The sequence below is a fragment of the Lepidochelys kempii genome, chromosome 7 (assembly GCF_965140265.1).
Source record: "Lepidochelys kempii isolate rLepKem1 chromosome 7, rLepKem1.hap2, whole genome shotgun sequence".
NCBI lineage: Eukaryota > Metazoa > Chordata > Testudines > Cheloniidae > Lepidochelys > Lepidochelys kempii.
Window position 1 is genome coordinate 28,210,743 of NC_133262.1, and position 14,786 is coordinate 28,225,528.

Here is a 14,786-nt window from a genome sequence, read left to right on the forward strand (position 1 = left end):
GAGACATGGGTTCATGTCCTCAAACTGATCTGCTCTGAAGCTGCTGCAGCTCTCTAGCTACCTAGCCCTTAAAGGGACCACACATCTTTTGCTACAGGCCAGACAACAGCCTCTACTGCTTCATGTACGGTGAGGTCATATCTCGGATTCCTGTGCCGGTTTTTAAAAAGACCTGAAAAATTAGTACAAGAAGAATGTGGATTTATTAAATAGTCTGTGAACTAAAAGAAATCCTACAAATATAACTCAATTATTGAGCAAGTAGATGTCAAATAATAAAGCTAGTACTCCTATGGCTGAGATGTTATGAAAGATAGTATTATCTTAAGTCAGGGACTGTTACCAACATGTAAAGGACAAAAATTATTATTAAATGCAGGAAGAGAAAATGCTCACAATAGCTTAGCATACATTGGCAATTGCTGAAAGTACAGTAAATACAGGTCTTGCAGCTGTAAATATGTAACTTTAAAGCTTGCTTGAGCCTTCCAATGAACAGCGGAATAATTTACTCCAGAAAAATAGAATTTTACACAGTTCAAGCAGGTTATAAAAAAAACCCTGCTGACTCAAAAGTTGACTAAAGGAACAACTGCAGATGTTCTAGGCAGATATTCCTACCTGGTGCTGTTGCAAAGCACTGGTGGAGCCCTATAATTAACTGAGGAAAAGACATGCTGTGTTAGAATAATTGCGTAAAACAAACAAAGAAACTGAAGAGAGAAGATGACAGCACTGAACACGCTTCCATAATGAGACAGGTAAACCATTTCTGTCTGATGCATGTCGTTGGTAGGAGGTGAGCAATAACAATGTGTTAGGTATTAGACTATCTACTGTGTTTATAAGTCAGCCTATCTGATACAACCCTGTGGGGCGGGCAGCTGTGTGTCGGATGAGACTTATATACGTTGTGCCTTTTATTGTGTAATATTTTACTTGGTACTATTGCATTCAAGATTTTCAAATAAAAAATGCACAGTATTAAGGCTCTTTCTGGCATTTAGAGTAAGTGGTACCACACCATTAAAAATAATATGTATCGGCCACACTTGCCACAGCAGTGTGCAACTGACGTGGGGAGCAGTTTTGAAAGGCTACGTAGTGGTGGAAGTCCTTGTATATGATGAATAATAGTATAGTATACCAGGGTCACATTTTTGGCATATGAATTGTTGTTTATACTATTTGCAAAAAGAAAATGAGTATTTGTGGCACCTTAGGGACTAACCAGTTTATTTGAGCATAAGCTTTCGTGAGCTACAGCTCACTTCATCGGATGCATGCTATGGAAAATAAAGAAGATGTTTTTATACACACAGACCATGAAAAAATGGGTGTTTATCACTACAAAAGGTTCTCTCTCCCCCCACCCCACGCTCCTGCTGGAAATAGCTTATCTAAAGTGATCACTCTCCTTACAATGTGTATGATAATCAAGGTGGGGCATTTCCAGCACAAATTCAGGGTTTAACAAGAACGTCTGAGGAACGGGGGGGGGGGGGGGGGAGAGGAATAAACAAGGGGAAATAGGTTACTTTTTATAATGAATCAACCATTCCCAGTCTCTATTCAAGCCTAAGTTAATTGTATCCAATTTGCAAATTAATTCCAATTCAGCTGTCTCTCGTTGGAGTCTGTTTTCAAAGTTTTTTTGTTGAAGGATAGTCACTTTGAGATCAGAAATCGAGTGACCAGAGAGATTGAAGTGTTCACCGACTGGTTTATGAATGTTATAATTCTTGACATCTGATTTGTGTCCATTTATTCTTTTACGTAGAGACTGTCCAGTTTGCCCAAAGTACATGGCAGGGGGCATTGCTGGCACATGATGGCATATATCACATTGGTAGATGTGCAGGTGAATGAGCCTCTGATAGTGTGGCTGATGTTATTAGGCCCTGTGATGGTGTCCCCTGAATAGATATGTGGGCACAGTTGGCAACGAGCTTTGTTGCAAGGATAGGTTCCTGGGTTAGTGGTTCTGTTGTGTGGTATGTGGTTGCTGGTGAGTATTCGCTTCAGGTTGGGGGGCTGTCTGTAGGCAAGGACTGGCCTGTCTCCCAAGATTTGTGAGAGTGTTGGGTCATCCTTCAGGATAGGTTGTTGATCCTTGATAATGCGTTGGAGGGGTTTTAGTTGGGGGCTGAAGGTAACGGCTAGTGGCGTTCTGTTATTTTCTTTGTTAGGCCTGTCCTGTAGTAGGTGACTTCTGGGAACTCTTCTGGCTCTATCAATCTGTTTCTTCACTTCCGCAGTTGGGTATTGTAGTTGTTAGAATGCTTGATAGAGATCTTGTAGGTGTTTGTCTCTGTTTAAGGGTTGGAGCAAATGCGGTTGTATCGCAGAGCTTGGCTGTAGACAATGGATCATGTGGTGTGGTCAGGGTGAAAGCTGGAGGCATGTAGGTAGGAATAGCAGTCAGTAGGTGGGGAGAAAACCTGGATTTGTGCTGGAAATGGCTCACCTTTATTATCATACACATTGTAAGGAAAGTGATCACTTTAGATAAGCTATTACCAGCAGGAGAGTGGGGTGGGGGGAGAGAAAACCTTTTGTAGTGATAAACACCCATTTTTTTCATGGTCTGTGTGTATAAAAACATCTTCTGTATTTTCCACTGAATGCATCCGATGAAGTGAGCTGTAGCTCACGAAAGCTTATGCTCAAATAAATTGGTTAGTCTCTAAGGTGCCACAAATACTCCTTTTCTTTTTGCGAATACAGACTAACACAGCTGCTACTCTGAAACCTGTTTATACTATTGCAGCGCATTCCCTAGCTACAGTGTGGTATAACTTATAATCATACACACATCCCATAATGCATTAAGTGAATGCTGTGGTATCATAATAGAGCATTTAAAGGGTCAGGAAATGGCAAAGTTAATTTTGCATGCACTACTGCATTTGTACTTTTTATACATACACATTACTATAATATTCAATCACACAGTTAAAAACAAGTCCTCAAATACATTTTCCCTGCACCCAAAAATACACGCACATATTGCAATATTTGTTCACTCCTTTATCCTTACAGTATTTTCATGGTCATGCTTCTCTAGCTGCTTTATTGATTTAGGCCTCAGTGCTCCAGAATGCAGGACGGCTTTGTAGCGCTCCTTTGATGCAAAGCAGCCTTAAAGGCAGTGAATCAGCCATTGAGAATTTTGCCTACCTATGGGAATCCTTAGGCTGGTGCAGAGTCACAATAAGCGGTTCCTGTGTTACCCCCTGGCTGCTGCTGCTGTATTCCTGGTTAGGTGGGCCTCAGCTCCAACTGATCCCAGGCTGCTGTAATGGCTTCTGGGGCTATTGGTGTAATATGCTTGAACATGCTCTGGGGACTGGGCTGGTGCCTAGCAGTGCCAGCACTGGGATGTATTAAGGCCACTTTACTCCTCCATGTCTTGTTTAATCTGAGAGCACAACTTGGCTGATCCAGAGAATCTGGCTCTGACTTTTTATATGGTAAATGCTCTCTTTGCTATGGTGTGCATTTGAGTAACGTTGTCAGCCCCATCTAGTTACAGGGCCTTTCCATAAATTATTTAGCAGATTAGGGGTTGCCTGGGTGGGGCCTTAATTTTGTATGACAGTATTTGTTTCAGTGTTACAAGGAGAGGTAGGTGGATCTTGAAAAATCACCAAAAAAATGTGTTACATAATTTATGGATGCTCCCAAATAAGCAGATGAATCCTGCTTTAAGAGCCTTCCATGTGCTAAGGCAGTTAGTTACAACCCAAAAACTAGTTGAGCTGGGAACTTTGATGTCATTAAACATACCAGCATTTTCACTGTTACTCTGTGCTGTGGTAGGTGCTCTTCGTTCTTTTTGTTGTCCCACCTAAGCCGTCTGTTGAATCTTGCTAGAGACATTACCATCATTTCCATGGCAATAAGTGTCTCAGACACAGGTCGAGGGCCCTGGCAGATCATATTATTCACGCATAAATACTCTGAATAACAAAAAGGGCTAAACAAATGAAAATTGGTCAAAAACATCATTTTGTATCAATATTCTTATTTCATGTTTCCTTCGGTGTGGAAATTGCTTTCAAAAACAGAAGAAAATTAGCAATATTTCTAAAGCTGTATTTTGTTAGTCTCGGGAGAAAAAAAAAATCAATTAGTTGTTTCTATAACCTGAATTTTCATGTAAAGGCTGTTTAGTCTAAAGTCTGTTTGCAAAGGTTGGGTTTCAGCTGAGCTGCTAACAAGTGATGTAACTATAATTGAAACATGCAGCTGTCAAACACAGCAAACCTGATGGGTCAGATTGTAATACACATTTATAAAAGACTTAATTTAATTGTTCCTATCTTCATTTCAGAAACAGCAATGCATTTACTCATCTTATTTCAAAAATAAATTTAAAATGAAAAATTTTCTCAGATTATGATGATGCAAACCACTTTCTTGGATGATAGGCCTCTGTCCTCCAGGCTCCCAGAAGATATTATTGAAATACTGGATGACATTGTGCATACTTGCCTGTGTTTGGGCTATGTGTTGATGACTGGAAACTATATGTTTTATTAATCTCTAGAGCCCTATATAGACAGATACAGTGATCTCTGCCCAAAATCTGCCAAGTTGCTTAAATGAATAGTTAAGGTTACCTGAGTATTTGTAGTATTTCCTATATTTATGAGAGAAATTAGTGAGTTATCTAATCGAATTAGCAAGATTTTAATATATAGAGACATATAGAGGGAGACTATTTCACTCTTACAGTGCCATAACTGAGCAGAAAGGATGTTTTATGTATCCTTATAATATATTCTCATGATTTTTTTTTTAAAAGATTGAATACGTGGTCTATTGTAGCCAGATTTTCAAAACCCTCTATTTTCATGCAAAATAGTAACTCTGCCTTAAGAAGAATATTCAGGGTAGACACTAATCATATAAAAGATTTATGTGTGTAGCATCCCAGTGAAGACAGCGTAACTTTGTGCAGTCATGAGGTTCCACCTGGGGAGATTATGTCAGAAGGCTGCGACCTTATATAACTTTTATATAGTTATAAAAATGCCATGTACAGTATCTACAGAATTTGGAATATGTTAGTAGGAATCACTGTAGTGAAGAAATTTAGTTTGAGTTTCTAAGGTGACTAGTGATTTTCAGCATCCAACTTCAGACACCTTAACGGGGCTGATTTTTCAGAGGGTGGGTGCACTGAAATCTGTGAAGCTTCACTATTATTACCTTCGGCCCACCCCACCCCCCTCCCCAAGAATCTGACCCACAGTAATCTCATCTGATACAGAAACTTTATACTCTTGACTTCCAAAGTGTTCTGTTTTTGTAAGCCAGGGAAGTATAACTAAAAATGTGAAGTTACTAATGCTAAACAACCTAACCAAGCATGTTAAGAGGTGACGTGTGCATGAGTCAGTCTGACACAGTTTGTAGGGGCTGTTAGGAAAATTTTCCTATTTGTTACATGTTACTTTTTACAAAATTCTTTGCTTGGAGTCTGATACTGCTGGCCTTTTACACACAAAATGCCTTATCAGCTTTAAATGCATGTTTTATATACTTCAGATCAACGATTCATAAAAAGTTTAGGCTAGAATAGCGTAAATCCTTAGGCGTGCATTTTCCAAATGAAAGACACCATTTTGCCGAATGCTGCAATAAGCATTTAACTTTTGGAGATTACACTGGTTGAAAGTGTTAGATGAAGGAGCCCCAAGTATAATAAAATTATTACACGGTTTTATTCTGAAGAACATTTTGCATTTGCTTTAATACAAAATGATGTAGGTCAAGAAATAATTTACAAACCCTTAAGTTATTATCCTGGCATTTGACATAAGAATGATTCAAGAAGAGGTCTGAAAGGTATCCATAGCAAACTTTCATTATGTACAAAAATGTTTATTGACATGTTTTATATGTCACATTTTAAAAATGTGAACTGAATTGCTACCTATCTTGTTAAGTACAGGTAAACCCTGATAAGGTAACTTTGCAGAGCAAGTCAATTTTATTCAGTGTTAATAAAATAGAAGATTTTGACATTTCCCCCCAAAATTGTATTTGGATCAGGGTTTTACTGCATCGTGAACAGAACCTAATCCCTCTTTCAATTGCATAAAAATAAATCCTTTAAAGTATATAATCTGCACATAGAACAGCAAAAGGGGAGAGGCAATAAAGTAGTATTTTTACATCAGGAATCTGATTGGTTCTGGGGAGAGTCCTTTTATCTTGTTTTTCATTATGAGCGGAATAATTAGTACACAGGATTGGAATTAAGACATTTTCATCCACCTGCAAAACAAATTTCTGCCCCATATTCTGAATACAGAATTAGGCTATTTAGTCAATTTAGTTGTGATAAAATTATAAATGTCTCAAGACCAATGAAGACTTGGCCAATTTTTTCAATTAATTTAGTATTTATCTATAATTTTAGGATATTTATAATAAAAAGATCACAGCTTATTGTCAGTCAAAAAATTAGCAGATAATTTCCATTCTTTTAATTTTCTGAATATAGGGCTGAAAATAGACATCTGTGCATCCCTTATGTAAAGAGAGATGCTTATTGACTCAAAATATTTTATAAAATCTGAATATTGTCAAGTTTCTCTAAACCTGACACTTTACCCCAAAAAGAGATTTACATTGAGTGGTGGCTCTAGTTAAATATTTATCCTATAGCTCTATATATTCCAAGTAAAAATACTTATATCTAGAATTCTGCGGAGAATTACAATAATTAGGTTTCATAAATATTGCTGCAGTTCAATTACGGTACAATAATTACAAAATATAGAACATCTCTTTACAAATACAAATTATTATATATTACAATTCATTTACAGTAATTTCTACTATATAATTTTTAACAAACTATCTTAACTAATTCTACTTTAACCTGGTTGCAAGTGCATTAGTAAGAATGCAATTATTCCAGTATATTTTGCCCTTAACATGATAGTCATAAAACAGACTATCTGAATGATATTTTCCTATGTAAACTAATGTTACATATGACAGAAATGTTTTTAGGTTCTTTTTTCCAAAGATTTCTGGTAGGTAGAGTTTGACATATTTTAGAAGAGTGTTAAGAAAAATAAATCAGGAGGCAAGTTTGAAAACAATATTAGAATGGATATGCTGAATGCAGTGAACATTTGATATGCTATTGAATGCTGAGGAAATTACACTTTTGATTGCCATCACCTGTCTCACATAGTAGTCTTCCCCACATATTTTTGTGCTGGACCTACACACATTTTTCATTCAGAAACTCCTGCTTCACTATGAATGACAGTAGCACAAGTTTGAAAGACAGGCAAGATATTACACCTCAGAACTCTTCTCTAGACCTCTGGAAATGGGATCTTCAGAATTGGCTTGGTTTTACATAACTCTATTCCTACTGAGGAAATGAAGATTCTGTGGTAAAGGACTTGACGTACTACAGCATTGATCACATTTCAACAACCTGGAGACACTTACTGATAAATAAATTATGGCTTCCTTGAGGTGTGACATCACTTGTACAAAGCTTGATTAGTTATTAATTCCAGCTAGTGCCTAGCATCTTTGAACTATGAGGCACTTTTTCTGTTATTAAAAATTATTTATTTGTTTCTTGCTAAATACTATAAGGTTGTAATGCATATCATTTCATCAGCTAAGTCTTCTTCATATCTACCAGTGTCTTGTTCTTCATCACTATCACCAGGACCAAAGTCTTGAAGTTCATAATCTTGCCTGCTTAAAATGGGGAACATATCCCCAGTGGTCCCATTGCTAATATTTCCATTGAGAAGGTTACTTGCTGCACTTTCCATCTCGTCAATAGTCATGTCACAAGCATCAGCAATCTCATGTTTAGTAGCTGAAACAAATTTAGGGTCCTTTGCATACCGCCCTAGGCCTTCAGATATAAGTACCTGAAAAAGAAATAGGATAAATGTGGATTCAATGTTTAGAATGAAGAGCAGGTTATAAATAAATACACAGCAAGCGTCATGTTTCTCCTGGATAGCTTAGGTGCAAAGCCCAAGAGATTCTATGAGCTGAAGTCACTAGAGCAACCAGAACAAAATCTTACGTGTAATTAACTTGCGTTTACAATAGTCAAATGGCCCCAAAGAGGGTTTATCAACATAGTAAGGATGTCACTGACAATGCATGACATTCAGTTCTTTTATAGGAGGTTTAAAATGAATCAAGCCCTTGATAAACATCATACACTAAAAACTGGTTTACTGTAATAAAATTTAAGGAAGAATTCTGCTTGAAGCCACACTAGGCAATAAAACTTCAAGCAAGTGTATAATAAAACTTCAGCTAAAATGTTTTCTGTAGATGACAATTAAGTTACATCTGGTTCACAGCTGTGGGAAGGAACTGATGTTGGAGATGGGGAGACTGAAAATTATATTCCTGAGCATGACACATGCTACTTAGCTAGACTGATAGGAATGTTCAATAACATTTTACAATTGGGAGAGTAATGATAATGATAATTCTCAGCACCCTACATAGTATTCTTTGTTTTTAAAGCTTTGTAAACAAACAAACAAAACACTTACTAATTCATAATATTATTGAGAGTACATGCAAAGAAACAACTGTGCCATTTCTTCGGAGTGCAATGGGCATTCCCCATCAGCGCACCCCTTCCATATCTTTGCACAATCCTTGTGTTCAGGTTAGCAAGGACTTTGATGACTTTGGACCTTGCATAAAAGCACCAGAAGGACAGGCACCTTCTGCCATTCCTTTTCAGTAAGCCATTATGGAAGGGCAGCGCAGTATCTAGTTCTTAATATTTAGCCAACAGTGAAACCTTGTTTTAAGTCATATTCTTGAAGTGCTCCCAATTTTCATTCCTCTCTTTGTTTTATACTTTAATACATTAGTTCCTGGGATGAAGTTGTCAACATGTTCTCTCTCTGACACTCATGCTATGACCAAGCCCTCAGGTGGGGAGTCAGTGGACTTTGATTTACAGTAGCTGAGGATCTGGTCCATACCTTCTTTTCCCCACCTTACTTTTTGGGAATTTGAATTTGAAATACAGTATTTCTAGTGAAATATGTGGATTAAGTACACTCCAGTGTGGTATGTTCCAGATATATAGTAAAATTAACATAAAACTGAACAGACACACTTGGCTACTTCAGGGATTATTCAATACTTACCGCTTCTACCAAACTGTCTGCACTTCTCTGTTTGTCACTATGTTTATGCCTAAAGTCATTAGGTACAGTTAAATTGGCTGGTGTGAATGTTCGGTAGGAAATATCAGGGTCATCTGTATACCAGGAGCTCCTGTTCAAAGACGGTAGGCTGCCATTCATCTGCTCTGTAGATTCAGCCCTGTCAACTTGGATTAGAGGTGTATAATATGGAGTTCGGTCCCGGTTGGGTGGGGTAGCTGGTGGGGTGGCCCAGGAACGTGTTGAACGACTTGGTGAATGTTTGTGAGCTTTACTGGAATCCAGACCTGCAACTGCCATGACCTGTAAAGGGAAGTAAAAATAGTACAAGAGTTAGCGTACCTCAAACAATCCTGTAGTCAGGCTTATTCCTCATTTCAAATCCAATCTAATTATTATATGTTTGATACTTGACAATATAAAAGACGGGGAGGAACGGAAATAAATTAATCGGCAACATAGGCAAGTATCTATCTAGTGGATCTTTTATTGACCAAACCCTATTTGATACACTGTGACTGAATATTTGCTTAATAAAATATATTCAGTAGGGCTGTCAAGCAATTAAAAATATTAATCGCGCTTAATCGCACTGTTAAACATTAAGAGAATACTGTTTGTTTAAATATTTTTGGATGTTTTCTACATTTTCAAATATATTGATTTCAATTACAACACAGAATACAATGTGTACAGTGCTCACTTTATATTTATTTTTGGTTACAAGTATTTGCACTGTAAAAAAACAAAAGAAATAGTATTTTTCAATTCACCTAACACAAGTACTGTAGTGCAATCACTTTATCATGAAAGTTGAACTTGCAAATGTAGAACTATGTACAAAAAAAATGCATTCAAAAATAAAACCATGTAAAATTTTAGAGGCTGCAAGTCCATTCAGTCCTACTTCTTGTTCAGCCAATTGCTCAGATGAACAAGTTTGTTTACGTTTGCAGGAGATAATGCTGCCTGCTTCTTGTTTACAATGTCACCTGAAAGTGAGAACATGGCACTGTTGTAGCTGATGTCGCAAGATATTTATGTGCCAGATGCACTAAAGATTCATATGTCCTTCATGCTTCAACCACCATTCCAGAGGGCATGCATCCATGCTGATGACAGGTTCTGCTTGATAACAATTCAAAGCAGAATGGACCAACACATGTTCATTTTCATCATCTGAGTCAGATGCCACCAGCAGTAGGTTGTTTTTCTTTTTTGGTGGTTCAGATTCTGTAATTTCAGCATTAGAGTGTTGCTCTTTTAAGTCGTCTGTTTAGTATATCTGGCACATAAATACCTTTATAATGGTGGCTACAAAAGTGCCAGACAAATGCCTGTTCTCACTTTCTGGTGATATTGTAAACAAGAAGACGGCAGCATTATCGCCTGTAAATGTAAACAACCTTGTTTGTCTCTTAGTGATTGGCTGAAAAAGAAGTAGGACTAAATGGACTTGTAGGCTCTAAAAGTTTTACATTGTTTAGTTTTTGAGTGCAGTTATATAAACAAAAAAATCTACATTTGTAAGTTGCATTTTCACGACAGAGATTGCACTACAGTACTTGTATGAGGTGAATTGAAAAATACTATTTCTTTTGTTTATCATTTTTACAGTGCAAATATTTATAATAAAAATATACAACATATAATACAATATATATGAAAATGTAGAAAAACATCCAAAATATTTTATAAATTTCAATTGACATTCTGTTGTTTAACAGTGCGATTAAAACTGCGATTAATCACAATTAATTTTTAATTGCAATTAATTTCTTTGAGTTAATCGTGTGAGTTAACTGCAATTAATCGACAACCCTAATATTCAGCAAGTAAGGCAAACAGACTATAGTCCCTGATCTTTGCTCCTTCCTTCCTGCAGGAACAGGTGAGGAAGAAGCTGGTTTTAATCTTTAAATTGGCTTTAAGCTCCTTGTATTTTGTGGCTGCCTGGGTCTTTCCCAGATGGCATGATATAATTCAGTTTAAGAGCTGCTCTGGCTGCAGCAAACCCTGTGGACCATCCACCATACAATCAGAGCAGTGTAAAAGGGACTAACACTGCTCAGAATTTGTCCCATGATACAACAGCAAACTATTTCATTCTATTTGAACTTTGATCTAGAAATCCTAGAACATCATGAAGTTCAACATGTCACAGAATATAGTATGTAGGTTAAACCAAATGGCATATGAGAAAGTAAACACCAATGAAAGCAGTAAGTGATAGTTGATTTATTCAGATGGGATACAGTATAAGGAGGGAGCTGTGGTGAAGGATTATTAGTATGTATTGCCAGTATTTTTAAATGTTTTCATTATTCCAAACACAGATTCCACCATCGTCATACATTACAGTGACCACCTATTACTCTATATTCAAGGGTCTAGGCATCAGTACAGTTTTGTCATTTTTAACTACTCTTGATCCCTTATTTGATAGGCCTGAAGGGACTAAGCTTATATATTTAAAAAATGAAACAGCTGTCAAGATCTCAGACTGCATGAAAAAAAAGACCAGTCGAACTTCTCTGAAAGAAAAGATTAAAAATAAACCCGTGCACGACAAAGTGCAGTGCCTGTAAAATAGACGGTAGTGTTGCTGCAGAGGAAGACTTTGCAAGGGCATCAGCTGTAGGGTAACCATATACCTGAAGCAGTTGTTCCAATATACTCATGTGTTAAAAAGCCTCAGGAACAGCAGTACTATTAACAGAGCGGCTAAAAGACCCAGTACCTGACAATATTTCTTAATCTGTGGGCATTTAGAATGGTTGGGAACATCATATTTTTATGGCATTCCCCAATAATATTTCTGTTGGTTGGTGTCAGATCATCTACAATATCTGAAGTTGTCATTTCTGAAGATTCAGCTTTAGGAGGCCTTGTTTCTGGCAACTACAGCAAAGATGGTGAGGTACACAACTGTTTGGAAGTAGGTCAAAGTACACAGGCAAAGTACAGAGCTTACCGATGGGTTTTCAAACAATCATGAAGCCAGGAGGTACAAGATCTAAGCTAAATTGGTCTAACTAAACATCAGTTTATAAAGATTTTTTAATTACCTGTTGTTGCATTAAATGCAGTGGTAAAGCAGTGCGATGGTGAAAAGTAGGAGAGAGAGGTATCTCATCTTGACTGCTTTGTCTGCGGAGGCATTCAAAGTTGAAGGAAGAGCGGCGATTTGCTAAAATGTAACAATGTTTCATTAGTAAAATGATTATGATCATTCTCAATGTCAAATATTTCCAAATTCCAGTATGGGTCAACCTAATACAACCCTGCAGGTATTGGGACAGATTTAAATGGGCTTTGTTGACTTACTGAAGGAGGCAGCTCAATACCCAAACTGGATATACAGGAGGTGGAAGTTGCATTTGTTAATAGAGCTAAAATTCAGGAAGGGTTCAAAGTGAGCACTTTAGAACAGACTGGGAAAGGCGCTTGACTCTGGCTGTATATTGTAAGCTTCTTGTGTATAGTTAAAATAACAATTAACTATTTATTTCTTCACTGAAGCTTTAAGTTCCTCATTGTAGCCCAGTGGGCTAGCTTGCCTTTATTATATTCAGTGGTTTGCATTATATTCAGCAGTAATGCAAGGAACCTACAGGCCTGACATTAGCTTCAGCAAGTTAACGTAAGACTTAAGGCCTATGACCTTTGAACAGATAAACAGCCAATGGAAACCCTAAGTATTGGGAAGCTGAAAATAGAGTGTTTAAAGAGAAGTTCTGGCCACAGGTACATGATCCAACCACATGAGTGTTATGGCAATGAACAGACATATAACAGGTACACGAGCTACATCCACAGATACCTAACCACAGAAGGGCCACGGTAACAAATTAACATATATAATAATAAGTTAAGATCATTGATATACTAACCCATAGAAAAAAGATACTCCAACATTAGTAAGTTGAGGAAATACAAATAAGGAAAAGAGGGAAATCCCCTACTGAATATGCATCAAACATAGTGGCATCAGCACAACATATTATAAAAGTGATATCCCAGCCTAGGGGTGGTACGAAGAAGGAGATGTAGTCCTTGGAAGGTGCCAGAATGATGGCCACTGGTGATGAGGGGGAAGGTGATGGTGATGAGGAAGATGATGGCTAACACTTCAGGTTGTTCTACAAGGGATGGTGTGAGTATATGAGTGTGCAGATGTATATTTTGTAGTATCTCTATCTACCTGACTGAGCTGGGGTGTTTGAGACTGTGCTAAATGTATTAATAAACTATTTGTAAATACAGAGGAGTTTCTATAGTGTGAATATTGCAACTGTGCACATTGGGGTTCCCAACTGTATAATAATTTGAATAATACTGGGCCTGATCTTGGGACAAAAACCTGTCGACCCTCCAAGTGGCATCTGGGGATCTCTCTCTGTATATAGATATATATATAAAACCTATAGATCAGGCTACATCATGCTGAAGAACCACACTTCCAAAGAGAAACTACCAAATCCTTGGTTCTTTGCAGGTCAATGTAATGTGTAATTTTGGAAACATTACACAAATCAAAGTAAATTAAAGTAGTAGTTTTTTGTACTAACCATGTTTTTAATATTGAGATAGATAAGAAGTAGGGCTGTCAATTAATTGCAGTTAACTCACGTAATTAACTCAAAAAATTAATTGCGATTAAAAAGTTTAATTGCGATTAATCGCACTGTTAAACTATATAATACCAATTGAAATTTATTAAATATTTTGGATGTTTTCTACATTTTCAAATATATTGATTTCAATTACAACACAGAATACAGTGCTCACTTTATATTTTTTATTACAAGTATTTGCACTGTAAAAAACAAAAGAAATAGTACTTTTCTATTCACCTAACACAAGTACTATAGTGCAATCTCTTTATCATGAAAGTTGAACTTATAAATGTAGAATTATGTACAAAAAATAACTGCATTCAAAAATAAAACAATGTAAAACTGTAGTGCCTACAAGTCCACTCAACCCTACTTCAGCCAATTGCTCAGACAAACAAGTTTGGTTAAAATTTGCAGGAGATAATGCTGTCCGCTTCTCGTTTACGTCACCTGGAAGTGAGAACAGGCATTCGAATGGCACTTTCGTAGCCAGTGTTGCAAGTTATTTACGTGTCAGATATGCTAAACATTCGTATGCCCCTTCATTCTTTGCCACCATTCCAGAGGACATGCTTCCATGCTGATGATGCTGGTTAAAAAAATAATGAATTAAATACATTTCTGACTGAACTCCTTGGGGGAGAATTGTATGTCCCCTGCTCTGTTTTGCCTGCATTCTGCCATATACTTCATGTCACAGCAGTCTCGGATGATGACCCAGCACATGTTCGTTTTAAGAACACTTTCACTGCGGATTTGACAAAACGCAAAGGAAGTACCAATGTGAATTTCTAAAAATAGCTACAGCACTTGACCCAAGGTGTAAGAATCTGAAGTGCCGTCCAAAATCTGAGAGGGACGAGGTGTGGCGCATGCTTTCAGAAGACTTAAAAGAACAACACTTAGATACAGAAACTACAGAACCCGAATCACCAAAAAAGAAAATCAACCTTCTGCTGGTGGCATC

At 37.2% G+C, this 14,786-nt stretch overlaps 1 protein-coding gene across 11 annotated transcripts in view; it reads right to left on the minus strand.

Annotated features, from left to right (window-relative positions):
* Positions 1-5,743: 5,743 nt before the first annotated feature.
* CACNA1D (calcium voltage-gated channel subunit alpha1 D) overlaps positions 5,744-14,786 on the minus strand; it is a 324,483-nt gene continuing 315,440 nt past the window's right edge. For 7 of the 11 annotated variants that reach the window (XM_073351554.1, XM_073351555.1, XM_073351551.1 and 4 more), the window contains 3 exons: positions 12,269-12,390; positions 9,183-9,503; positions 5,745-7,925 (listed from right to left, as the gene is read on the minus strand). In XM_073351554.1, the coding sequence (XP_073207655.1) occupies positions 7,632-7,925; positions 9,183-9,503; positions 12,269-12,390 (737 nt within the window). In that variant the 3' untranslated portion in view covers positions 5,745-7,631. Of the gene's footprint in view, positions 7,926-9,182; positions 9,504-12,268; positions 12,391-14,786 lie in introns of all 11 variants that reach the window. The other 4 variants (XM_073351556.1, XM_073351557.1, XM_073351550.1 and 1 more) reach the window with 3 other exon arrangements.